We start from the raw sequence: 26393 nt of genomic DNA on the forward strand, positions 1-26393 counted from the left end.
TAGTCTATAGTGGTAAAATATATAGCCTACCTTATAAATAAAAGGCCCGGTTACAATGTTGAGCAGAAACAGGAGCACATCTAGCATAAGACGTGAATAATGATACACGAATAATACGTGTGTGTTTGTGGGGGGAATTGTATGGGTTTCTTAAAAAGCATCATTTATTTTCTTTAATGAAGAAAATACACAAATACACATCCACATGATGTTGTCAGCCAGGGAGAGGGGAGGGGGAGGGTGGTGGGATGTTCGGGGGAGAAGCAAACCACACCTATAGGAGACCATTTGTAGGATTTGTGTACTATTTTGCCTCTAGTGGCTCTAATGGAGATTGTGTATCTTCCTATATTAACAATCTTTGGTCATGTCCCCGTAGTGCTGCTGCATGATGGGTAATGATAAAGTGACATTGGTGATGTTTACAGCAAAGATGCTTCATTGAGGAAGATGGCTATTCCACAGTTCACCTCACCAAAGGTGTGTGAATGGTACACAAATGGTCTAGTTGTACAGGGGTCTTCAACAGGGGGTCCTCAGAGTTACTACAGGGGGTCCGCCAAATCTAACCTTTCCCTTTTACATTTGACCACTTGAACCTCTAAAAAGAATTAGGCCTACCACTTGAATCCCTATTCTCAGGGGAACATTAGCTGAAAATAGCCGATCTACAAGCAGACAACACCTCATTGTGAGCTTGTCGATCGGCTATTTTCAGCAAAGAGGTTTTGTGTAGAGGGAAAAAAGAGAAGACCAAGTAGGCCTACGTACAGGTGAGCCAGGTCAAGTTTACTAAGTATTGAGGGTTTAAGTGGTTAAAGGTCTGAAGATGCAACATATGAAAAGAAAATATAAGTCAACTAACCCAAAAAGATATTTACACAATACTGATGACAGTGCTCTCAAACAAGTTTTCTGAATTTATGAAAACATCTGCAGCATAATTTATACAATATTTAGCCCCTGCTTAATCTCTCTCAGCTAAGGGGTCCTTGTCCTTGGCCTGAAAAACGTTGAAGACCCCTGGTCTGACACGCAGTGGTGTAAAGTAACTAAGTACATTTACTCAAGTACTGTACTTAAGTACAATTTGGAGGTATTTTTTACTTTACTGGAGTATTTCCAATTGTCTATACCTTTACTTCTACTCTACTACATCTCAGAGGCAAATATTGTACTTTTACTCCACTACAATTATTTGAAAACTTTAGTTACTTTGCAATTATCAATTATTATATTATAAAACATACATTAATCACTTTAGCTCTATTTTATACATAGGGTATTTGAAAATAGCCAGATTACAAGCTCACAACGCGTCGCGTTGTGAGCTTGTAGATCTGCTATTTTCAAACATTTTAGTACTTTTACTTTTGGTACTTTAAGTATATTTTGATGCCAATACTTTCGTACTTTTAATCGAGTAACATTTTGAGCACAGGCCTTTTACTTGTAACAGGGTAGTTTTATATTTCTTCCACCACTGGGACATTGCAACCAATGATTGCATTGGAACTGGGCCGTTATCTCCCATTGGTATTAATCAGAGCCTTGTAGCCTATTAGATTAGGTCTGGTAGAGAGCCTTGAATTAGATTAGGTCTGGTCTGGTATTAATACATTCAACTCACGTACGTCCTACTTCTGGTCTCCTACAGAAAAACGGAGAAGGGGTGTCTTGATGTTTCCAGTCCCTGCACAGCAGCTCTGTGTGTCTACTGTCTGCAAACTGCATGGATTCACTTTATTTCCTCCTTTCAGGTACAGTATTGTGTACCAGGCTTTATTGGGATAAGTGTGGGAATGTATTGCCATGTTTTTATTATTGATTCATTACTTGCAGTACATAATATAGTCTATTTTGAGATGAGATGACATTTGGAACCTCTCCCTCCGCTATACAGCTCCGAGATGAGAGGTCCCACTCACACTGTAGCGGCTACTGGCAGCGGTAGAGCCCGTCCAAAACGGTCCGTGGATTACCTTTTTCGCCACATCGTATCCAAAAAGTAGAGGTAATCCACAGACCGTTTGGACGGACTGTACCTCATCTCGGAGCTGTATAGCCATCGTTCACATGACGCTCGTCTGTCACAAGCGTCATGGAACCACTTGTTCCTGGTTTGCGAATTTTTCACATTCACAACTGCTACATCTACATAAACGTTCAGATTTCAAATATAAAGTGCTGACCCCCAAGCCACGGATGTAACAAGTTGAGCCGCAAAAGGTCTAAGTTCCTGTATATTCCGTATTGTTCAATAAAAAGCTTTTTAATCCGATCGCCGGCCATTTTCTCAGAATTTTCTCCGATGCTTTCAACTATGCGACACCACCGGTTGTGAGGTGTATTACACTCTGATACATCACAAAAAATAAATAAACAAAATAATAGAAAATGGCCACCGATCGGATTAAAATGCTTTTTATTGAACAATACGGGAGATACGGGTACTTATCACGGTCCGGCTCAACTTTTTACATCCGTGGCTCGGGGGTAAGCACTTCATATTTGAAATCTGAACGTTTATGTACATGTGAGAGTTGTAAATGTAAAAAAGGCTAAGGCTAGTTGTGTTTGTGTTGTGGTGAGAACTGGCTAACGGACATGATATGGATGTTATATAGGCTGTGTGTCAATGTTTGTTTTAATGAATAGTGTACGTAGCTTCACGACAACGTGGCTATGAGAGGATAAACAGTGAAAGGCACCTGTGCTAAGATAACGAAGCTAACTAGCTGTTTAACGTCCAGTGAGCTACATCAGAAGTAGGATCATTCACTGTCAGTGAATCACTGAAGAGTTAACGTTACTGGGAGACTGATATGATTTTGTACCGTTTTTCATTTGTTTGTGCTTGTTCATATGGTAGCTTAGGTGTCAATACGGTTGAAAATGCTTGCATCCTCTCAGGCAGGGCCTGCAACGTTGTTTTGGGCCCCTTATGGCAACAATAATAGATAGCAGCTAGGTTAACCCATACCTTTTTTCCAGGGGGGGGGCATACTGGCCACGCCCACAAGTGGAGAGAGAGAGCGAGAGCGAGAGCGAGAGTGTGTGACTGACTCCTGGTGAAAATAACCTCAGATTGTTTGGGTTGCCAAGGAAACAAAGCCATTTGCTGACGTGATAAATAATAAACTCTTGTATCTCTGTTTGAACTTCAGAAGAATATCTGGAACCTTCGCTCTGTGCATTTCCGACGCTTAAGATCTCAAATAAAGCAAACCAAAATATAAATTTTAATAATAAGTTTCTGTTTATTGATGTAATTAACTCATATCTGACAGATAGATATGGCCCGGTATTTAGCCTACTAGAGGAAAATGAAGCTGTCAGAGACAGTGGGTGTTGCATTCATTCAAGGATTATTAATGTTAGCCAAAGAGACATTATCATTATCATCAACAACAACAGAACAGTCTCTAATTATTTCTGCTGTCTGTATTCCTCCATGTAGGACGTATCTCTGGCTCAAATAAATAGGGAAGCCATCGTATTCAAATGCTTATTACTCAGTGGTGGAAAAAGCACTAAATGTTTTTATTTAAGTAAAAGTATCAATACTGCAATGTAGAAATGCTCTGTTACAAGTAAAAGTCCGGAACTTGAGTAAAAGTACAAAAGTATCAAAACGTACTTAAAGTACCAATGCGACACATTGTGAGCTTGTAGATCTCTATAGGGCTAAAGTGGTTAATGTATGTTTTTCAATAATAATCTAAATCTATTAAACTAAGGTTTTCAAATAATTGTAGTGGAGTACTGGAAACAGCTAAAAACGTGCGCCTATGGTCCTTGCGCTAAATCACGTATTTGAATAGCTTTTTTTTTTCTTTTGTTGAGATCTGATGTTCATAGTGACAGAACACTATGCAACGTGATTGTCTTGAATGCGCCCCACCGGAAGTCTCGCTAGACGAGTTTTGAAATCTCGTCTTTGAAATCTCGTCTAGCGAGACTTAGTTTTATTGAACACACCTGTCCTTGGTTCCTCATACTGCCCTCCTAATACGTGAGGGGGCCGTGTTTTTTCGATTACTTTTTTCATTTATTTAATTTAATTTTGTAATTGTATTTTATTTTTTTCATTTCCCCCCCCCAAAAAAACAAAAAAAAACATGAAAAAAGTAAATGAAAAAACACGGTCTCCTCACGTATTAGAAGGACAATATCAGTCACCAGAACCAAGGACGGGTGTTTCCAATGAATCTAACACTCAAAATGGCGTTTGAAGTTACAAAGGGTTTGTATATGTAGCAGGGGGGGCTTTTAGAGGGAATAATAATAATAAAATATACAATGCCCACTAGACTACTCCACCTTTTTCTAGAGGGAAGGTCCTCTTTAACAATGCAATGCACAGGTTTGTTTAACCAAGGATGAGCATGGAAATAAGACATAGAATGATTTTTGAAAAGACTGTTTATTCTTTTCCCTTCATAAACATCCTTCACGAACATAAATATTCAAGCTTGTGAAATGCACACTGGACTAAAACCCAACAATCATATAAATAACCAACACATACAATACCATATATTGGGCTGGCGTAACAGAGGAGGAGAAGGAGCACAGCTGCATGGAATAAGTACCATACTTACTAATTCACCAGGCGGCCTATATGCCGATACATTTAGAAAAGCCATGCCTTCCAGCTCTTGTCCTCCTCAGGTACACCAACCTTACAGCAAGCTAGGGGATCTCCTGAATGAAAGCAGCCCAGCCCTTTTATCTCCTGTGACAATAAACCCCACCCTTAATTTGAAACAAGGAGCACCTGGCTGATGCTGCCATAGTAACAGGTCTACCTGGTTACATATAGGAAGGGGGCATGTCTGATAAAATGAATATCAACTATCTAAATACTGTATCAAGCAACTTAAAAATGGTCCGGGGTGCTCCCAAAAGCCTGAGTAGACGACAAAATGACCCCATTTATTTTTTTTAAGTGACGGTCACCTCGGAAAACAACAGGAAGTGTTGATGAAATAGAATACATTTTTGGTTATTGCATTGTCTATTTCTCACAAATGTTTTCAAAAACATTCTTGGGAGCAATGTTTAGCTGTAAATGACATTGTGCGTTTGTTTACATGGCTGCCATGTTGGATATGGCACAAAATCAAACAGCACAGCCTGTGCTCTGAGCCTTTGATTAGACAGAGGTCTATTATTGAGCTCAGCGGTCATTATCCGGAAATAACACACCGCTGAATTCAGTGATTGACCAATCGGAATCAAGCATTCAACCAAGCCGTGTAATAAACATGGATATGGGATATGCACTGGCATTTGCTTTCAAATGTAGTTGACATTGAACCTGTATCTAGGAGTGTTCCACTTACAGTATGTCTGTTATTTGTATATACAATTTGTACGGAGCAGTTACTTGGAAGGCTTGTTTTTTATTTTATTAAACAGATCAATCCTACATATGTCATGGTATCAGACAAGACAGCAGCAATATAATATTGAATGTTCTGGGTCCATTCCATGTCTAATGTGTCTCTCTTATCAGTCAGCAGATGAGGACCAGGGTGAGAGTGAACTCCTGATTGAGAAGGTGGAGGGAGCTGCAGAGATGCATCGTGGGGCTGTGGAGACCAGAGAGACTGGCCGGGAGACCTTCACAGGAGGAGGAGAAGATATTGCCTCCCCCCATGGCCTGGAGGATCACAGTGACAGTAAAGTGACTGCTCATGCCAGTGAAACAGAGGTTATCCAAATAATTTATATTACATAAATCCTATTTAATTAGAATTGGTCCCAAGTTCCAACTATTAACACAATTTGCATGGTCACTGGTAAATGCAATTATGGTACTGTTGTACTGTTGCTTTAAGACTGAGATTCAGCATTGCCTAGCAAAAGACATCGTCAAATCTGCGACTTTCCCGTTCTACAAGCTAAATTGCCTTGACTAGTATGTTAACTCTGTTACTGTGTGTGTGTGTGTGTGTGTGTGTGTGTGTGTGTGTGTGTGTGTGTGTGTGTGTGTGTGTGTGTGTGTGTGTGTGTGTGTGTGTGTGTGTGTGTGTACAAAGCAGATGCCTACCAGTGATGGTCATCTGTCCAGTCACAGCATGTGGCCTCAGCAGCACATGCATTCCTATGACTCAGCAGACCTGAGTCAGGACCTGAGCTCTGCTGCCCCCTGGAGGACTGCTGCCTGCACTCCTCCCATCTCCACCTTTGAGGACGACAACCACTGTACTCACACTGAGAAAGGCTGTGAGTATAAAACACACACACACGCACACACACACACACACACACACACACACACACACACACACACACACACACACACACACACACACACACACACACACACACACACACACACACACACACACACACACACACACACACACACACACACACACACACATTGTGGTGAAATTGGGTAGGATTTGTGTTCTTACTTTCAATACTGTGTTCGAATGATTTCATGAACATTTGATATTTAAGTGGGTCACAATCAAAAACTTGAATGTCTTTCTCGGGGTTGGAAGAAAGACGCTGTTGCTGGATTAACAATGGGTCATTTCATTTTGCTTATCAATGCAGTAATTTAATTTAGCTTTTCCATGACTGAATATATGTTAGTGTTTTGTTCATCTGGACCTCTGGTGCCCGACTAGCACGCCACAGCTGACTGGCTTGTGGTGGACATTTTTGTCAATTTTCTTTTGTCATGGACATACAAAATGAGTAGACAACTTATAAAGAGCTATAGCCCTAAATTACAATTAAAGATATGTAATTCTGAGAGTGTACAAATGGAACCAAATGGGTTCCATTGGGTTCCATTTCTACACTCTCAGAGTTACTTGAATATAAAACGTTCGAGAACCACTGTCCTAGTGGCCACTTAATATGCCATACATAGTGTCATAGTAAATCAGTGTCAGACATATTCTGAAGAAAACTGACATTCAGTAATTGGGTCTTATGATCAAACTAAGAATATTATAATGTTTAAAAACTAAATCTAAAATTTGCCACGGACGAGGCCAAGTCTTGCTGGACGAGGCCAAGCCTTGCCACGGACACATCGTCCGTGTACGGACATATTGATGACCTCTAGCAGTGACCACTGGTGCCGGTGCCCCAACAGCGCTGTCTGTTTTGTTTGCTGTTGGTGCTGTTTGAGGAAACTTTAGGAAATGACATGGTAGGCATTTTAAGGAAAAGTACTTAATTTATTGTTTCTATATGATGTTCATGTGCTGAATCCATTTCTGCCATATGCCGAGAGCTGCGAGTCACCGTTTTGTCATACATTGAGTAATTAGCATAATGAGCAAATGTAATATCACTTAAACCCAAATAAACTGATACAAAAGGTTTCTGGTATCTACAGTAGGTGTGCTTAAGAACATGCAAAAAATCTAGGAAAATCAAACTGTAATTTTCAAGATGGAGCTTAAAATATCTATTACTATACTGTATAACCCAGAAAGGTGGTTTTGGTGTCTTTTGGTGGGGCTCAGGGAATGTGACTGAATCATTGAAATTGCCATCAGTTATTCATTCATTGCCAAATCCACGGATGGCATCCATCCCAAGGTCATGTCCTATTGTAATAAATTGCATAAAAACAACAAATGTACCTTTTTAATTGAAAATTAACACAAAAACTGTCACATTTAATGTACTTTTTTTTTTAGGAAGTATGTATCTATTACTCATAACCTTACTTAACTAACGAAAAAGTAGTCGAGTAAACCACGTTTACCAGCCCATTAGACTCTTGTTGTGTTCTACAGTCAGTATTCAAGCGACGAAGCTGCGGAAACCTTCTTGCTAAAGGTTTTATTGCATAATGTGAGGGAATCTCCACCAAAGATTGATTGATTGAAATTTTTATTAGGCAAAAGAATGTAAAACAACACAGTTACATTTATAATGCTTTTGTCTAAAAGGTCCGGCCAAAAAAGTCCTTGCGGACTTGTTTCCGTTGGGGTCCTTGAGTTAATTTCATAGACATATATAGTAGCAACCTAACAGTTAAAAAATCAACATGAAAATACAGATAATACAGAAAAAATACCACTATGTACAAAAAAAAGCATTTAAAAAATATATGTACAAAAAAGGGGGGGGGGAGCATGGAAAAATATAAATTATATACAAAAAAAGCATGAGGAAATACAAAATATGTACAAAAAAGAGGAGGGGGGGGGGGGGTCGTCTGTCTACAGGGAAACTGGTACTAGCTCCTCTTTCGGCCTCCAGAAAGATGGGTTTTTAGGGCTGTTTTGAATGAGCCCAGCGAACTGCATTTTTTGAGGGATGGGGTTAGACTATTCCATTCCTTGGTGGCTGTGCTATAGAAGGAGAATTTGCCCATGTTTGATTTATGGGTGGGTGGTGCCAGATTGTTGTTTACGCTCCCTCTAGTTTCGTGGCTGTGGGTGTCACTAACTTTTTCGAGTTATTTATACAGATATGCGGGTATAGGGGGCATATCGGGCAAATCTGCATTTACAATTTTGAAGACCAGACCCATTTTTAGTTGTTTAACCCTGTCTTCCACCCTGAGCCAGCCTAGGCTGGCAAAGTGAGTGGGAGAGAGGTGGGTCATGGGCCCCAGTCCGAGAAGTAGTCGGATCAGTTTGTTTTGGGAGGTTTGAAGCTTAGTCTTCAGTGACACTGAGGTGTAGGAGTACCAAGAGGAGCTAGCATAGTCAAAAAGGGGCTGAATCAGGGCCCCTGAGAGGGTCCTGAGGGCCTGAGGGTTGACAAAAGAGGAAACTCTGCCCATAAATCTGGTTCTCTGGTTTACTCCTTTGACCACCTTTGCTGCCATGCTTTCACCTGTCAGGTATTTGTCAAGAATACATCCCAAATAGGTAATCTCTTCTTTGCTAGTGATGATTGTGTCATCGACTTTGACCTTGAAGTCAACTACCTTCATTTTACTGAGGGAATGTTTGGTCCCAAATAGGATGGATTCAGTTTTCCCAAGGTGTAGAGACAGTTTGTTATCAGTAAGCCAGGTACGGATTTTTGAGAGTTCAGAGCTGAGAGCTTCCTCAACTTGCAACTTGTCCTCACCCGATATCAGGAGTGCCGAGTCATCAGCGAACAGGAACAGTTTGCAGTTACAGGCAGCATTCATGTCGTTAATGTATAGAAGGAACAGTAACGGCCCTAGAATGCTGCCTTGAGGAACCCCGCAGCTCACCGGGAGGGATGAGGACATGGTTCCGTTGATGTCAACCACTTGTTCTCTACCCTCCAAGTAAGATCTCATCCAATTTAGTGATGTGCAATCAAAACCAATCGCCCTCAGCTTATCAAGTAGAATTGCGTGGTTTACAGTGTCAAACGCCTTTTGGAGGTCCAGCATGACCATGCCACAGTATTTGCCCGAGTCTACCTCACGTTTGATGTAGTCGGTCAAATATAGTAGGCATGTGTCAGTGGAGTGGGATGTTCTGAAGCCTGATTGGAATTCAAACAACAGTTTACGCTCGCTGAGGTAGCTGTTGATTTGTTCTTGGATTGATCGCTCTATAACCTTTGAGATGGAACAAAGGATGGAAACAGGCCTATAGTTGCCAGGATCTAGTTTGCTTCCTTTTTTAAATAGAGGGATTACTCTTGCCAACTTGAATTCTTGTGGGACGTGACACTGACTGATGGATAAGTTTGTAATGTGGGCTACTATGGGAGCAATGGAGACCGCTGCGTCTCTGAGGAATCTGGTGGGGATGTTGTCAAGGCCGGTGGCCTTGTTAGGCTGTAGGGCGAGGAGTTTGTTTTGCACATCATCAGTCAATACAGGTTTGAAAAAGAAGGAATCTTTTTTAGCCCCTAGTTTCTCATAGTGAGCTTGAATGTGGTCGGGGCCATACAGACCTGAATGCTGAGGGAGTTTGCTTACCAACTGGGTTGCAACTGTGGTGGAGAAACTGTTAAAACAGTCCACTACCAATTGCTTGTCGGTAGTGAGCGAGCCACTTGAAATAATGCAAATGTTTGTAGATTTAGTCTGAATTTTTCCGTTGCAGCCTAATTGTTTTAGTGCCTCCCACAGTTTTTGTGGGTGGCTTTTGTTTGCCTCTATGTTCTCATTTAAGAAATTCTTTTTGGCATTTCTGATCAATTTAGTAACTACATTTCGTAGATTTCTGACTCGGACTTTGTGATGTCCGCGGGGGGGGGGGTGTGTGGAGGTGATTTGAGGCCGCATATCCTTCCTTAGATCTGCCGTGGGGGAGGGGGGGTGGGGGTGGTGGATGTGGGGGAGGGGTGGTGTGGGGAAACCCTTGTGTCGACCTCGGCCAAATTCCCACAGGCAAAGGACTGTTTGGGAAAATGGAAAGCTCTCTGTTTCCACGCCGATCCCACAGGGGAAAACCATGTAGTTGTCCAGTGACCGCTTGGAGAACAGGGAAAGGAACTCCGTTTCCCAGCATTCCTCTCGGTGGGATACCATGCGGTTGTCCTGGTGTCGACTGGTGGTGGTGGTGGAGGAGGGGGAGGGGGAGGGGGAGGGGGGGGTGGGGGTGGGGGCGGGGCTGGGGGAGGGGTGAAGCTATTGTCCCGCGTCGACGCCAAGCGGTGGTGCCAGGAGATGGTAGAAACAGGGGAAAAAACAGTTTTCTTGTGCTTTTCTCTGGGAGATACCCTGTGGTTGTCTTGGGCCCGTGTGGCGCATGAGGAACTCCTCTTGGTGACGCTGCTGTTGGGGAAGCCCTTGTCTCGTCATCGGCCACATTCCCTCAGGCGGTGGTCGTCTGCTTGAGAATGCAGGACTTGGAGCCAGCATGGATGTCAACCGGGACAAATAATCCATCCTTGTTTCTCCAGCTCTTTGCTGGGGTTCATTCTTAACAGGTGAGGTGGGCCGTTGCCAAACAAAGTTATTTGTCTGCATGTTGTGGACCGGACCCTGTCGGGCGCCTTCGTCGCGTTCGAAATCAGCTGTGAAGTTGCTTAGGCCGTTGAAGTTGTGATCATAGCGAGTCTCCGTGCTCTTCACGGTCGGTGGGCCGGGATTAGGGTGTACATTTCCCGACAACAATAAACTCAACCAAATAATCTTTCTTACTGTAAGGCCGTCCAGCTGGTTTGGTGTCCTTCTCCGTGTTTGTACCGATTTACTTGCGCCGACCACTTTAAAAAGTAACGTCGCCGCGTCTTGCGGTAAATCTCCGTTTGGATTCGCTCTCCGTTGAAGCTGCACATTGTGGGACTCGATGAATATTAATCCCTGCAAAATAGCAGCGTAGAACAGCACCAGATTGTTGCTGGCAGTGATGATCTTCTTGAGGCGAAGGTGTTGTTTTCGCCGTTGAAGAATAGAGCGCGGGGTAGAATCCAGGAGCGGATAAAAGGTGCGACCGTCCTCGGTGAAAGCCATCTCACCTCAGACATCAATCACCTCTGCGGTCTGGTTTGGGACAATGGATGCGTTGGCACAAGGGGAATGCTCAGGGAGGAACAGTTATGGTTATGAGCATGTCTTGCTCATCGAACCTGAGACCTTCGGTTTCCCAGGCGGCCTCTCTACCCATTTAGCTATGTCCGCCCACAAGACTGAAGGACGGGGTCTCCTCTTACCAGCTCATGGTGGAAAACAGTAGAGTATAGTAGCCTATGTTCTGTTGTCCAAAGCCGTTTTAAAGTGTATGACATCAACCACTTAAAAGAAATCCTCTGACATGACGTGTTCTCAGCTTATATTCAGCCATACTGTAATTGGTCTTCTGATGTTCATGTGGGCGGCCATAGCTGAATGGGTAGAGAGGCCGCCTGGGAAACAGAGGGTTGCAAGTTTGATTCCCGGCGCCGGCAATGTAAAATGTAATTTCCCCTGCAGTATTAACCAGGTGTCCCACTTTCCCCTAGTGCCAACGCATTCACTGTCCCAAACCAAAGATGTGAATTATGACCTTGCGTACCAAATAATGGCTGTCTTCTTTGGTGGAAACGATGCAAAATAACACTTTCAGCAAGAAGGTTGTCACTACCAAACTAGTAGTAGAGCATGCTACCAGATCATGGTCTGGATGGGAAAAGCAGATGCCATGAGGGTCTGTGGACTGTGTCAAGTTGAGGAATGTGACAATCCACACAAGTGTGTTGTTCGACTCCTCTGTGGATGATGGCAGTGAAGAGTGACTGTATAACACAACGAGTGCCTAAAATTGGTAGGTACACCTGGTTTACTCGATTACTTGACTACTCTGTGGTTATAGTAAGTATACTAATGAATAGTAGATGTGCATGCTTCTTTTTACATTAAATGCGACGCTTGTGTTCATTTTCAATAAAAATTAGGTTAATTTGTTGCTTTTACACCATGTGATGCACACCATCTTTGATTTGGCTATAAATAAATAACTGATGGTCATTTCACTGATTCAGTCGCATTCCCTGGGCCCTAAAACTTAGGGTTAGACACTAAAACCACCTTTCTAGGTTGAATAGTAATTAAAATATAGCTATTATATGCACCTGGCAGCTATCTTGGACACCATCTTGAGAATGACGACTTTCCAGACGTTTGATTGTCCTAGATTTTTTATATGTTCTTAAGCATACCTAGAGGTACCAGAATCAATTGAAATTTGTATTTTGTTTACATTTATTTGGGGTTAAGTGATATTTTTTAATGTGCATGTTCAAATGTGCATATGGGGCTCTCACAAATTTTGCCCACATTTCTGGGAGGGGCATGGGGGCTCAATTTGTTATTTAACCTTTATAGATGAGAAATCCACTGAGAAACACGGTCACAGAAGCGCTGGACAATGACCCAAGGCGCCACGCCCATTGCCTTGCCCCCTTGTAGCCAGTGGGTGTGGAAAGGTGATGGGTTCATTGTCCCAGGCCTATGTTAAATCCATCCACAAAGGTTTATTAAAATCTGTCCTGTATTTCTTTCTGCAAACACAGAGAGAGACAAACATACTAACAAAAACAGCACCTAAACATCACCATGTTGGCAGAGGAATTGGGACCCTTTTTTCACCGGCATACGATGGATTCTTATTTGGGAGACATTGAACATTCAAAAAATGCTATATGCCGACTTTTCCTCAACCAGCCTGTTGACTGCAAACACTGGGCTTTGAGAACACCTGTGTATGTGTATGTGTGAGTTGTGAGTTGGGGTTTCGAATCAGGTGCTTACAATTGGAATCCGGATCACTTTTTATAAATTGTCATTGTATGCAAGCATCCGACAAAATTATAGTGCCACTCTGTTGGTGTCATTTCAGCATATATAAACAAAAGACACAGACACAACACACTGTTAAACAATAAAATCCTAGAATCAATAATAAGTAGACTTGGTAACCTGACTGTAGAAAGTAACACTACAGTAAAGAACCTGGGGGTCATTATTGATTCTGAATTGAATTTTAATGCACACATTAATCATGTTACCAAGATTGCTTTCTTTCATCTTAGAAATATTGCGCGAATCAGAGCCTATCTGTCGTTGGACGATGCAAAAACGTTGATCCACGCTTTTGTTTTCTCTCGGCTTGATTACTGCAATGCACTTTACTCTGGCCTGCCAAAGAAAACAACTGACAGATTACAACTTGATCAAAATGCGGCAGCCAGAGTTTTAACTAAAACTAAGATGAGAGAACATATTACTCCAGTTCTAGCTTCACTACACTGGCTCCCGGTTGTTTTTAGGATTGATTTAAAAATTATTTACTAGTTTATAACGCTCTAAATGGTCTGGCACCTTCCTACCTCTATGACTGCCTAGAGAGATATGTTCCAAACCGCCCCCCTCAGGTCTTCAAGTGCTGACCTGCTCGAGGTGCCTACAATGACACATAAAAAACACGGTGAAGCAGCATTTTGCTTCTACGGACCGACAGCGTGGAATAAACTCCCATTACACCTAAGACAGGCAGCCTCTGTGGATAGCTTTAAAGCACTGCTCAAGACATACTTCTTCACTTTTGCTTTTAGCTGATTTTTTGGTTGATTTTTAAATCTCTGTGTGTTGTACATGTCCTCACTGTATTGCCTGATTCACTGCCCTTTGCTATTATTTTATTGTTGTTTTATGCTTCTGCTTTTCTTATTTGCTTTATTGTTAAATTATTTGTAACTGTAATTGTATTCTTGCTCTGTAAAGCACTTTGAGCTGCATGTCATGTCATGAAAGGTGCTATACAAATAAAGTTTTATTGTTATTATATTAAAATTGGCTTAAAGGAGTAGTTCACCCAAAACATGTCTATCAATTACACGCCCCATGAAGCCTGGAATTTATGGAGAATGTTTCGTTTTTGTCGCATTCCTAAGCCAATGATTTGATGCCATCGAAAGTCATAATAAGAGTAGTTCAACTCATTTGCAGTGTCGTCGAGTAATACAATACAATGCATTCAACAACATCACTGTTGAAAATAAATTACATTTAGGAATTTCAGAAAATAAAAGGCATACAGAAGTTATAAATAGAAACCAAGACAAATTTAAAACAAAATTCTAAAAACAATTACACATTGCAGGGTTCTAAAATGACTCAACGGTACCAGAGTGGTTAACCGCAAAGCAATCTGGGAAACCATCATCAAATAAAAAGGAAAAACAGCTCCCCCAGCGTTTTTCACTTTTGCATTTGACTCTGGGGGTAATGATTAACTAGACCTACGCTGACTGGAAACCGGGGTTTGGTCCATGCCCTCAGCCCTCCACTTCCTGCACCTATGTTTTCATTCCGACTAGATAACATTTCTTCCACCACGGAACACTATGGGCAACCAAAAAATATGACTATTTTATGCTGAGGCTGAGGCACACAAACTGATTTAGCTCTGTTCATAAACAATTTACTTAGGAATTATGTTCAATATGAGCGGGTGGCTTAAAAGAGACATTTTGGCTGTTTTTGTTAGTCCGAGAGAGAGAGGGTCCACGGATCCATTTGGTTCCATCTGTACCCTCGTGGAGTTAAATTTAGATCGCGATGTAACGTTACCGTGCAGAGACAGACGCCGGGGAGATCATTCTCACAGACAGACAACCACACCAGTTACCAACGGTTGGCGCGATGGAGAAAAACGGGACCGTCAGTGCGGTGGCCATAGATAAAATATTATTATATATTTATAAACATACTTGTGTGGATTACGGAGACATTTTAATGAAATCTTGATGTGCGCTGTGCACTATTTGTGTCTGTCCGGGCCGTGGACCATATGTTCCGCCTCGCAGACCTATAAAGTCCGTGGAGACTGGAGCGGCTTTGATTGGTTAAAGCGTGGCTTGCCTCCGGATCTAAGGCCTGCCCACTTGTAGGCCACTTGTAGGCCAATGTGCACACGTTCTGAATGACCGTCCCGACAGATTCAGATTGCGAAGCTCTGAATCTGTTCTTGAGAGATTAACCGCAAAGTAATCTGCAGGTCATTCCATGTGGTTGGGCCACAGAAGCTAAAAGCAGATTTACCAAGTTCAGAGTGGACCTTAGGCACCTTGAATGTGAGAAAACACTTAGTCGGGGTGTGAGAGGGTCCAGAGGCCCATTCCAGAAATGATGAGATGTAGCTATGACAATCTCCTCCAAGTATGGCTTAATACAAAAACAGCCGGTGCAGTTTTCGTCTCTCTGCCAGGGAGGACCATCCAACCTTGTTTAACTATCACCCGTGATGAATCTAATTGATGAGTGGTAGGGATTTAAGAGGAGCTGCTGCTGCATGTCTGTAGATTATGTCCCCATGATCCAAGACAGACTAGAACACTGCCTCAACAACTCTCTTCCTGCTAATGATAGGAAAGCTGGCTCTGTTTCTATGTAAGAAACCAATTTTCTGTCGCAATTTACCAGCAAGAACCTCTACATGGTGTTTAAAAGTAAGTCTCTCGTCAATCCAAATACCAAGGTATTTATATTCTGTGACTCTTTCAATGTCAGCTCCATTCATAGAAAATATGTGAAGGTCATTATAAGAAATTCTTTTGGCTCTGGAGAACAACATAAATTTAGTTTTGCTGATGTTCAGCATTAATCTGAGACCAATACGAGCATCCTGTAGGACATTAAAAGAAAGTTGTAGATGTTCTTGTAGATTTTCTATTGCGACTGCAGTACAGTAAATGGCTGTGTCATCCGCATAGAGATGACAGCTACAGTTACTTAAAAAAGAGGTGATATTATTCATGTGATAATAAACAGGATTGGGCCCAATGTTGATCCTTGTGGGACACCTTTTGTAACTGTTAAAAACTCAGACTGGGTATTTCCCGTTTTTACACACTGACGTCTCTCAGACAAGTAGCTTTGGAACCAACTGTAGACATTTGTTTCAAAGCCAATACTGTGTAATCTCTGCAACAGAAGGGAATGATGAACAGTGTCAAAAGCTTTTAAGTCTACAAACAGGGCAGCTTTTTGCTATCTAGGGCTGATAGTAAGTCATTTACTACTAAGGTGGTGGCTGAGATTGTGCTGTGTTTTTCTCTAAAACCGGATTGATGTGGGCTTAGAACAGAGTGTTTTGAGATAAATGTTTTTTTCCTGGTTATTTACCACAGATTCCATAATTTTAGCTAGGCAGGATAGCTCGGAAATCGGTCTGCAATTATTTAAGTCGCTTCTATCTCCTCTTTTATGCAGGGGGTTACATGGGCTGTTTTCCAGGCAATAGGGAATGTGCCTGATAGTAGAGAAAGATGTGTTATTTGTTCAAATATTAATGGTGCAGTTAGTTAAAGAAAAATAGGATCCAGTGCGTCCTCTCCAGATTTTAATTTGTAAGTTATTTTAGTAAAAGTCATGATACATATAAAAACTTGAGTATAGTATAAATCCTCAAAAAAACTAAAGTACAGTTATTACTTTACACCACTATTGTCCTTGAATTTAAAAAGGTTTGAGAGCCACTGCAATAGACTATGTATTGTAAACACTGGTTACTGATATGTAGTCCAGTGTACAGGTATAGGACATGTGAACGCTATTCCATACTTTGTACACAACTATTTTGACAAAGCTTTAAAAAGACGATTATAAAATATTACAAAACCTTTATAAGAAATTACAAGTGGGATAATCAATTTGATCCACTCAGTTGCTCTCTCTGAAGTGCCCTCCTCTGTCCTCCTTCTAGATCTCCAATTCCCTCCTGAGTATAAAGAGGCGGTTTCCCCTGAACAGCATGAGAGGAGTCCCTGTCTGGTCCAGGTGAAAGTAGAACCTCCACAGATTAAAGAGGAACAGCAGGAAATGAGTCCCAGTCTCGTCCAGGTGAAACTAGAACCTCCACAGATTAAAGAGGAACAGCAGGGGACGAGTCTCGGTCTGGTCCAGGTGAAAGTAGAATCTCCACAGATTAAAGAGGAACAGCAGGAAATGAGTCCCAGTCTGGTCCAGGTGAAAATAGAACCTCCACAGATTAAAGAGGAACAGCAGGAGACGAGTCTCGGTCTGGTCCAGGTGAAACTAGAACCTCCACAGATTAAAGAGGAACAGGAGGAGGTACTTCTGACACCAGAGGAGGCTGGTGGGTCAATGTTGACATTACTAGCAGTGAAAAGTGACGATGATAATGAAAACAGAGAGACAGCCAGCACCTCAACTGAACACATGAAAACTCAAGCTTATATAGAGAACTGGGTACCATCACAACCAACTAGTGATGACCAGCTCCTCTCTTCACACTGTTCTGAATCTGACACTGATGACAGCGATGAGTGGGAGACCAGGGATGTTGAGTCCAATGATGAGTTTAACACACTGAAATCACACAAGACGGATATGGAAGGACAGAGATTGTCTTTGAGCAACAAGCTGAAATCACCAAAACAAACACCATCCATGAGGAGGCAAACAGGAAAGAAAACATTTTGTTGTACAGAATGTGGGAAGGTCTGTGATCGCAAGGGTGTTCTGAAAGGACACATGAGGATTCATACAGGGGAAAGGCCATTTGCTTGTGCAGTTTGTACCAAAAGCTTTACTTGTAAAGGAAATTTGAAAAAACACATGACAATTCATACAGGGGAAAAACCCTTTAATTGTACATTTTGTAGCAAAAGTTTTGGTCTAAATGACTATCTAAAAAAACACATGAGGATTCATACTGGGGAAAAGCTCCCTACTTGTACAGTTTGTAACAAAACGTTTACTCTTGCAGCAAGTCTGAAAAAACACATGAGGATTCATACAGGGGAAAAGCCCTTTGCTTGTACAGTTTGTGGCAAACGATTTGCTCGTAATGAAGATCTACCAAGACACATGAGGATTCATACAGGTGAAAGGCCTTTTGCTTGTACAGTTTGTTCCAAAAGATTTACTCATAGTGAGGATCTGAAAAAACACATGATGATTCATACGGGGGAAAAGCCCTTTGCTTGTACAGTTTGTGAAAAAAGTTTCAATCGAAAATTCTCTCTAAAGGTGCACATGCAGTGCACTCATACAGGGCAATAATATGGAAAGACAAAGATTGTCATTGAATCCTCGTAGATGATGTTTGTTTAGATGATTTCAGCTCGTTGTTCGAACAGGAAAGAAAAGCTACCAGTTGTGGCCAAGTCTGATCACATGGGTGTTCTGAGAAAAGCACAAGAATTCATACAGAGGAAAGGTAAATTGCTTGTACAGCTTATAGCCAAACTCTTTAACTGCCAGTGTTAAAACATCGTCTATAGCTGCCCTTGCCAGCGATTTCGAGAGTTTTTACTAACCTTTGAAAAATCATAGAATATTATCCTTCACAACGATCCACCCAGCGATCGCCTCAAGACGTAGGGGGGTCTCGGAGAATTGGGGGGGGGAAAAGCGAGCCGTCGGGATAATCCATTCAATAGTTAGGGGCAGTTGACTATGGCTTGTTTTCGCTAAAAAGCAACACAAGCGTGACTTTGAACATTTGACTTTTATAAATCCTAAAATACTACACCAAACCATCTCCATTTTGTTGTGATCACGTGATCTTTGGCTGCGGTCTTCATCATCATCATGATTCACAGGCTGCGGAACAGCAGCATAAACCACTGAAAACACCACACTCTTCAACTCGTCACTGTGAACCTTGGCCAAATGACGAGTGTACTCATCAGTGGCAGTCAATAAGTTAAGTGATATTTTGTGTTAAATGGCTCTATGTGCTAAATAGCTCTATATTCTTATAGTACTTCTTGCTTTAGAGCAGTGGTAAGCAACCAGTCGATCACAATCTACATGTCGATCGTCAAAGCCGTCATAGTAGATTACGAACAGGTTTGTGTATTGGTAAAAGAGGTAAAAGAGGCAACGGACGCACCCCCACCCCCCCAGTGCCTGTTTATTTATGTGTCTGGCCGGCAGGCGTCATGAAACTGTGAGCCAATCAGAACTCAGTCAAAATTTGGATTATCCCAAAGACACAGGGGCCCAATTATTGGAAGTGGATTGACCCAGGCACATAGCCTCCAGGCATGGATGCTTCCAGGCACGGCATGTAGCAATAGGCTGCTATCCTACGGCTACTACACGGCACACGCTCAAGCTCATTCAATTTCTGTCTGTGTTGTTCGTGTTCTCTTGACTTCCCAAATCTTAACAAACCCTCACAGACAAAAGTATCCCTAACAATTGATGACAGATGCCATCACATCTGTCAAAAGTATCCTTGTACTATGTATGAATATATGGTCATGTGTATGCATTTTCTTTGTCAAATGTCAATAAAAACTAAATCAATCAAGCAATTGAACAGAATATCTAAATGTGAATATTAGTCAATGTTGTAAAAAAGTTAAATTAAAAGTGTAAAAATCTATTTTTTTTCTGTGTGTGTGTGTACTAACTGTCCCGAGCAGTTTGCTCTCTCTAAGCCGGCGTCACCCCGTGGTTGCATTTTAAAACTACAACTTAAGTGACACCTCACGGTACGTGCGGCACACAAATAACTACAGCAAAGAAATGGCCACATTGAGGAAAATAGCTGTATATAATCAACCTTGTGATAACACAAGATGTCTATAAATATTGTAGTGTAGAAAGTGTATTGTCTCTCCTCAACTGGGAGTAGTAAATATTCAGAAATCTGTTTTGTGTTTTGTGGGCCTAAAACCAATCAGTGAATGTCGTTGTCATTAACCACATGAACCATAGAGTTCCTATTCTGGGTATGTCATAATAAGCAGACATTCAGCAAAAATAGTCAAACCTTCTGCAAAAATAGCAATTCTACAGACTTGTGAGCAGCTTGTATATCAGCTCAAGTGGTGTAGAGGGGGCAAAGTAAAGGGCCTTGTTGGTCCCCAGTCAATGAAGCATATAGGGTTTTTAAGATGTTCATATTGGAACACTTAAGCTGAGTACGGTTAGCCAACCAGAGCCAAACCATGCACACGTGGAAATGTCATTTGCACGGTTGTTAACCCTGCAAATAACCATAAGGGCTTTTTGGAGACATTTGATATTACGTGGGATGAACTCAGATGAATGAAGATTCTGTTTAACAATGAATTAACTTCTTCACTTAAGGCATTGCAATCTAGTTAGCGGGTCACAATACATCATTGATTCTAAAATTGGGAACCCCAGGGGTCCTTGAAGGGCTTCCAGTAGGTCACCATCTAAATGATGTATAGTTACGAAGCAAATGGACCCTTACAGGCCTGCAACTCTGAGAATGTACAAAAGGAACCAAATGGACTCCAAAGGGTCAATTTGGTTGCTTTTGTACATTCTCAGTGTTACGGGGCCCTGTGGCCTAATGCATACTTAACTGGTTGGTCTTGAAATTAAAACATTTGAGAATCACTGCAATAGACTGTGTACTGGAGAAACATTTGTTATTAATTTGAAGGTCAGTACATTTGTATAGTACCTGTGAACACTAATTCCTGTACATTGATTGACTGATTGAATACTTTATTGAAAAGTCTGTTTGTTTGTACGATAATACAGTAAAACAAATAGCTATGTTAAAAGGATAACACAAAAAGCCCCGGGGGTCCATTGTACTCAATTCATTAGTAAGACATACAACGCATACAATGTACTCAATTCACCAGGTAGACATATAATACCATTTTGAGAAGTGCCGCTTCCCAATTAAAAAACAACAACAATTATATAATATTATTGCTAAATAATCAACAAGTTGGAGAATGAATTGAATCCATCAGAAAACATTGAGTTGCTCTCTCTGAAGTTCCCTCCTCTGTCCTCCTTCTAGATATCCAATTCCTTCCTGTGTGTAAAGAGGAGGTTGATCAGCAGGAGAGCAGTCCCAGTCTGGTCCAGTTGAAACTAGACCCACCACAGATAAAAGAGGAACAGCAGGAGATGAGTCCCAGTCTGATCCATGTGAAACTAGAACCTTCACAGATTAAAGAGGAGCAACAGGAGATGAGTCCTAGTCTGGTACAGGTGAAACCAGAACCTCCACAGATTAAAGAGGAACAGGAGGAGGTATTTTTAAGATCAGAGGAGGCTATATTACTAGCAGTGAAAAGAGAGGAGCAACAGGAGATGAGTCCTAGTCTGGTCCAGGTGAAACTAGAACCTGCACAGATTAAAGAGGAACAGGAGGAGGTATTCTTAAGATCAGAGGAGGCTATATTACTAACAGTGAAAAGTGAAGATGATGATGAAAACAGAAAGACAGAGCCTCCAGCCAGCACCTCAACTGAACACATGAAAACACAAGCTTATGTGTGTTCTCATCCAACTAGTAATGACCAGCTCCACTCTTCACACTGTTCTGAATCTGACACTGAAGACAGTGATGACTGGGCTCCAAACCTTTCTGAATATAATACTAAATACATTGATGGCGAGTGGGAGACCAGGGGTGATGAGTCAGCTTTAAACACACTGAAATCACACAAGACTCAACATGTGGAAGAACAAAGCTTGTCTTTGACCAACAAGCTGTCTCAGAACCTGAAATCATCAAAACAATCACCATCCACGTGGAGTCGGACAGGAAAGAAAGATTTTAGTTGTACAGACTGTGGCAAGGTCTATGGTCACAAGGGTGTTTTGAACAGACACATGATGATTCATAAAGGGATAAAGCCCTTTGATTGTACAGTTTGTAGCAAAAGCTATACTCGTAAAATATCTCTGAAAAGACACATGAGGGTTCATACAGGAGAAAAAACATTTATTTGCACAGTTTGTGGAAAAAGCTTTACTAAAAAAGGAATACTGAAAACACACATGATGATTCATACAGGGGAAAAGCCCTTTGCTTGTGCTGTTTGTAGAAAAACCTTTTCTCTGACAGGAGGTCTGACCAGACACATGAGGATTCATACAGGGGAAAAGCCATTTGCTTGCACATTTTGTACCAAAAGATTTTGTCTTAATGGTCACCTGCAAAAGCACATGACAATTCATGGAGAGGAGAGGCCTTTTGCTTGTTCAATTTGTAGCAAAAGCTTTACTCTTAAAGGAAGTCTGAGCAGACATAAGAAGATCCATACAGGGGAAATGCCCTTTGCTTGTACATTTTGTAGCAAAATATTTGGTCTTAATGACCAGCTGAAAAAACACATGAAGATTCATACAGGGGGAAAGCTCCCTGTTTGTACAGTCTGTAGCAAAAGCTTTACTCTTGAAGCAAATCTGAAAAAACACATGAGGATACATACAGGGGAAAAGCCGTTTGCTTGTACGGTTTGTAGAAAAATATTTACTCATAATGAAGGTCTGACAAGACACATGAGGATTCATACAGGGGAAAAGCCATTTGTTTGTACAATTTGTGAAAAAAGCTTCAATCGAAGATTTTCTCTAAAGATACACATGAAGACTCACAGGGTAATAACTTGTAGTTTGTAGCAAATGTTTTGGTGGTCTAAGTACAACTCGTAAGATGCTAGTTGAACAGTAACATGCTTTTTTAAAGAGCAATCTGAGCTGACACATCTTACAAAAAACCTTATATATTCATTACTACATGTAAAAGGAGAGATGGCGAATAGATTGAGACTCGGTCTTCAGTCGCAATTCTTCAGTCGACTTCAGACTTCACTTAAGACTTGTCCTCAAAGACTTGAAATTTGGGAATTTGGATGAACAATCCATTTAATTTGTTTTATTTGGCGCATTAACATTAAGGAAATGTCTCACGGTGTCCCTCCCTCATAATGCGTAAAGTTATGCATCCGAGGCACACATCCAACCAGCCACAGATGACTGTAAAAGCAGCCGCTGTTTCATCCATTATAACACTTGACTGTTTAGCTTCACTCAAAGCCCAAATCATGGTATGGTTGAAATCAAATTGTGCTCACATGTATAGTTACTGATTGGTTATCTGAATGATTATGTCTTCTTTTGTTTTCACAAGTTAATGTATTGGGTCTGATTTTGATTTAGATGATGTTATTTGTATTTATATATATATGTATATATATATATATATGTATAATTTTGTGTTTTTAATCTATTTTTATTATTATGCATCAAATGTAAAGTTCTGCAGTTTTTTCAGTGGGGCCTTGGCTCCACTGCAAGCATGAATTAATAAAGTCAAAGTCAAATATATATATATATATCGCCCCGAAGGAGCCCCGTGCCTAAAAACGAGCGCTCTGTCTTCAATCGTACTGGTTCTCCAAACGTACTGTGACATATATATATATATATATATATATATATATATATAATTTATTACACAGCTTGGTTGAATGTCATTTACAGCTAAACGTTGCTCTCAAGAATGTTTTTGAAAACATTTGAAGTGAGAAATATACAATGCAATAACCGAAAAGTGATTCTATTTGATCCACTACACTTCCTTGTTTATCGTGGCGCACCGACGCAAGAATAACAAAACACTCGCCCCAAAACACAGTCACCCCGGGGCAAATCTGGCGGTATTATACGCAAATCCGGTGGTAAAGAATTGGGGCGAGTCTTCTGGTTACCTTATGGACTACTGTAATTAGTTTTCCGAGGCGAACTGCTCCACCCAGCCCAATACTTGGGTATTTCTTTGCCGTAAGCAAAGAAATACTTCTGGGTCAATTTATTCATTTATTTATTAAGTAGCCGTGTAATATATATATATATATATATATATATATATATATATATATATATATATATATATGTGTATTTGTACCTACTTGGGTTTTAGATTGGTGTTACTCTATTTTAGAAAAGCTTCCTGTGGACAGGTGTTGAAAATTAGCACTGTAAACAATGCATCTGGTTTTGTCCAATGTAATTGTGACGTCCATATCAAATAAATAAACATATCACCACTGTATTGCCAAATGCAATGTGTGCATTTAATCTGCCACCAATTGCACCTGGAGAGGTCATTCACTTGGTAGTCAGTAATGTGACAGTTAATGTTTAACACCTATGATTGCGGTACGTTTACAGTAAGCTGTCATCAGTTGTCACACTATGGTTGTAATTGCGATTATTGCTATTATTGAAAAATAGAACAGATATATATACATTCAAACATTCATATTGTACATACCTGATGTCATGATGTCATGCTCAGTACAGTATCACCACTGTATGGCTGCTGCCTTGAATAATACATCAAAAGATGCACAGTAAAATCCTCTTAGTTTATTTAATAATAATAATTATTATTTATCTGATAATTATTCACAATTTATCACACCAGCTTATCCACACTGGAGAAAAACCTTTCCACTGTAAACAGTGTGACAAGAGTTTCAGGTCAGTCAGGTCATCTGAAGAAACACCAGCGTATTCACACTAAACAGTGTGACAGGAGTGACAGGAGTTTCATTGAGTTAGCTGGTCTACAAAAACATCAGCATATCCACACTGGAGAAAAACCTTGTCAACAGTTTAAAAAGAGTTACTGTCAGGCCGGTAAATTGAAGAATCGCCAGCGTCTCCACACTGGAGAAAAACCATACTACTGTAAACAGTGTGACAATAGTTTCAATACATCATGTAACCCGAAGAGACACCAGCATATCCACACCAGTGTTAATTTTGATAGCACATTTAGCACAAAATAGCAGATCTACAAGCTCACAACGCGTCGCAACATAGCTTAGTTTTTACTTTGTTTTTATTTTGTTTTTGTCAGTGAAAAAAGGTAGGCGACGAACATTTTTTTTTGTCATATAAATTTATTTATTCCACAAAATTAACACTGATCCACACAGTAGAAACACTTTTCCACTGTCAACAGTGTGATGGGTTTCAGTGAGACAGGTAGTCTACAGAAACATCTGCATATCCATATTGGAGAAAAACATTACTGTTTAAACAGTGTAACAAGAGTTTCAGTCTGATAATAATAATAATACATTTTATTTGTAATGCACTTTTCATTCACAAGGAATCTCAGAGTGCCACATGGTAAAACATCATCAATCATATAAAGTTAAAAAGCAGGATTTAAAAACAGATGTGACTAAACAACAATTCAACACGAAAATGCCCTCTGAAACAAAAACGTTTTCAGGCCTATTTTAAAAGAGTCCAGGGTCTGTGGTGCTCTCAAGTCAATAGGAAGGCTGTTCCACAGGCGCGGCGCTGCCGAGCAGAAGGCCCGGTCACCCATAGTACGTAGATTTGTACCAGGGACATCGAGGAGGAATCTGCTCGTAGATCTGAGGGTGCGGGTGGAATTTTGTGGGGGCCTAATTAATTTCTGTAGGTAGGGAGGGGCATGTCCATTTATGCAGTTGTGGGTGATCAGCAGGACCTTGTAGTCGATCCTAGCTGAAACAGGGAGCCAGTGCAGTGAAAATAGGACCGGTGTTATGTGATCATGCTTACGCACTCTCATTAGGACCCTGGCAGCGCTGTTTTGGATGTATTGCAGCTTCTGAATACTTTTGCCAGGAATCCCAATGAAGAGTGCGTTGCAGTAGTCCAGTCTAGAGGAGATAAAGGCATGGACAAGTTTCTCTGCATCTGACAGGGTTAGAAGGGGGCGGAGTTTGGAGATGTTTTTGAGATGATAGAATGCAGTTCTGCACAGATATTTTATATGGTCATTGAAAGTCAGGTGAGGGTCGAATTTAACACCTACATTTGTGACTGAGGATGAGAAGGGGATGACCTGACTGTCGAAGGTGAGATGAGATATGGGGCATGACTGGACCTGGTGTGGTGTGTCAACAAGGAGAGCTTCAGTTTTGTTGCTGTTTAACTGAAGGAAATTGTTGCTTGTCCATGCCTTTATCTCCTCCAGACAGGTAGTGAGACATGAAATTGTTGCTTGTCCATGCCTTTATCTCCTCCAGACAGGTAGTGAGACATGAAATAGCTGCAGAGGGGGTGGGGGCAGTTTTAATGTACAGCTGTGTGTCATCAGCATAACAATGGAAAGACATTCCATGTCTGCTGATGACACTGCCGAGGGGTAACATGTAAATTATGAAGAGGAGGGGGCCGAGAACTGACCCCTGCGGGACACCACAGGTGACGGGGCGCA

The 26393-nt window shown here is 41.1% G+C and overlaps 2 protein-coding genes across 3 annotated transcripts in view; one reads left to right on the top strand and one right to left on the bottom strand.

Moving 5' to 3' along the window:
* Positions 1-26393, bottom strand: part of LOC308089392 (major facilitator superfamily domain-containing protein 6-A-like) — a 278032-nt gene that overhangs the window by 207373 nt on the left and 44266 nt on the right. The window lies entirely within an intron of this gene.
* On the top strand, positions 5617-19214 carry LOC308088499 (uncharacterized protein). Of its 2 annotated transcripts, none has more exons than XM_080432966.1 (3): positions 5617-5719; positions 6051-6234; positions 17112-19214. In XM_080432966.1, the coding sequence occupies exons 2-3, from the start codon at positions 6051-6053 to the stop codon at positions 18431-18433; spliced, it is 1506 nt and encodes a 501-aa protein (XP_080289092.1). In that variant the 5' UTR covers positions 5617-5719; the 3' UTR covers positions 18434-19214. The 2 variants fall into 2 exon arrangements, with proteins under 2 accessions (XP_080289092.1, XP_080289093.1); XM_080432967.1 differs by having other exon boundaries at positions 5629-5719; positions 6048-6234.

The sequence above is a fragment of the Gymnoscopelus braueri genome (assembly GCF_963280865.1).
Source record: "Gymnoscopelus braueri genome assembly, chromosome: 7".
Taxonomy (NCBI): Eukaryota; Metazoa; Chordata; class Actinopteri; order Myctophiformes; family Myctophidae; genus Gymnoscopelus; species Gymnoscopelus braueri.

Coding starts and splice junctions, on each gene's coding strand:
- LOC308088499 (XM_080432966.1), top strand. CDS start 6,051: ATGCCTACCAGTGATGGTCATCTGTCCAGTCACAGCATGTGGCCTCAG. Junction 6,235..17,111: donor TACTCACACTGAGAAAGGCT/GTGAGTATAAAA, acceptor TCCTCCTTCTAG/ATCTCCAATTCCCTCCTGAG.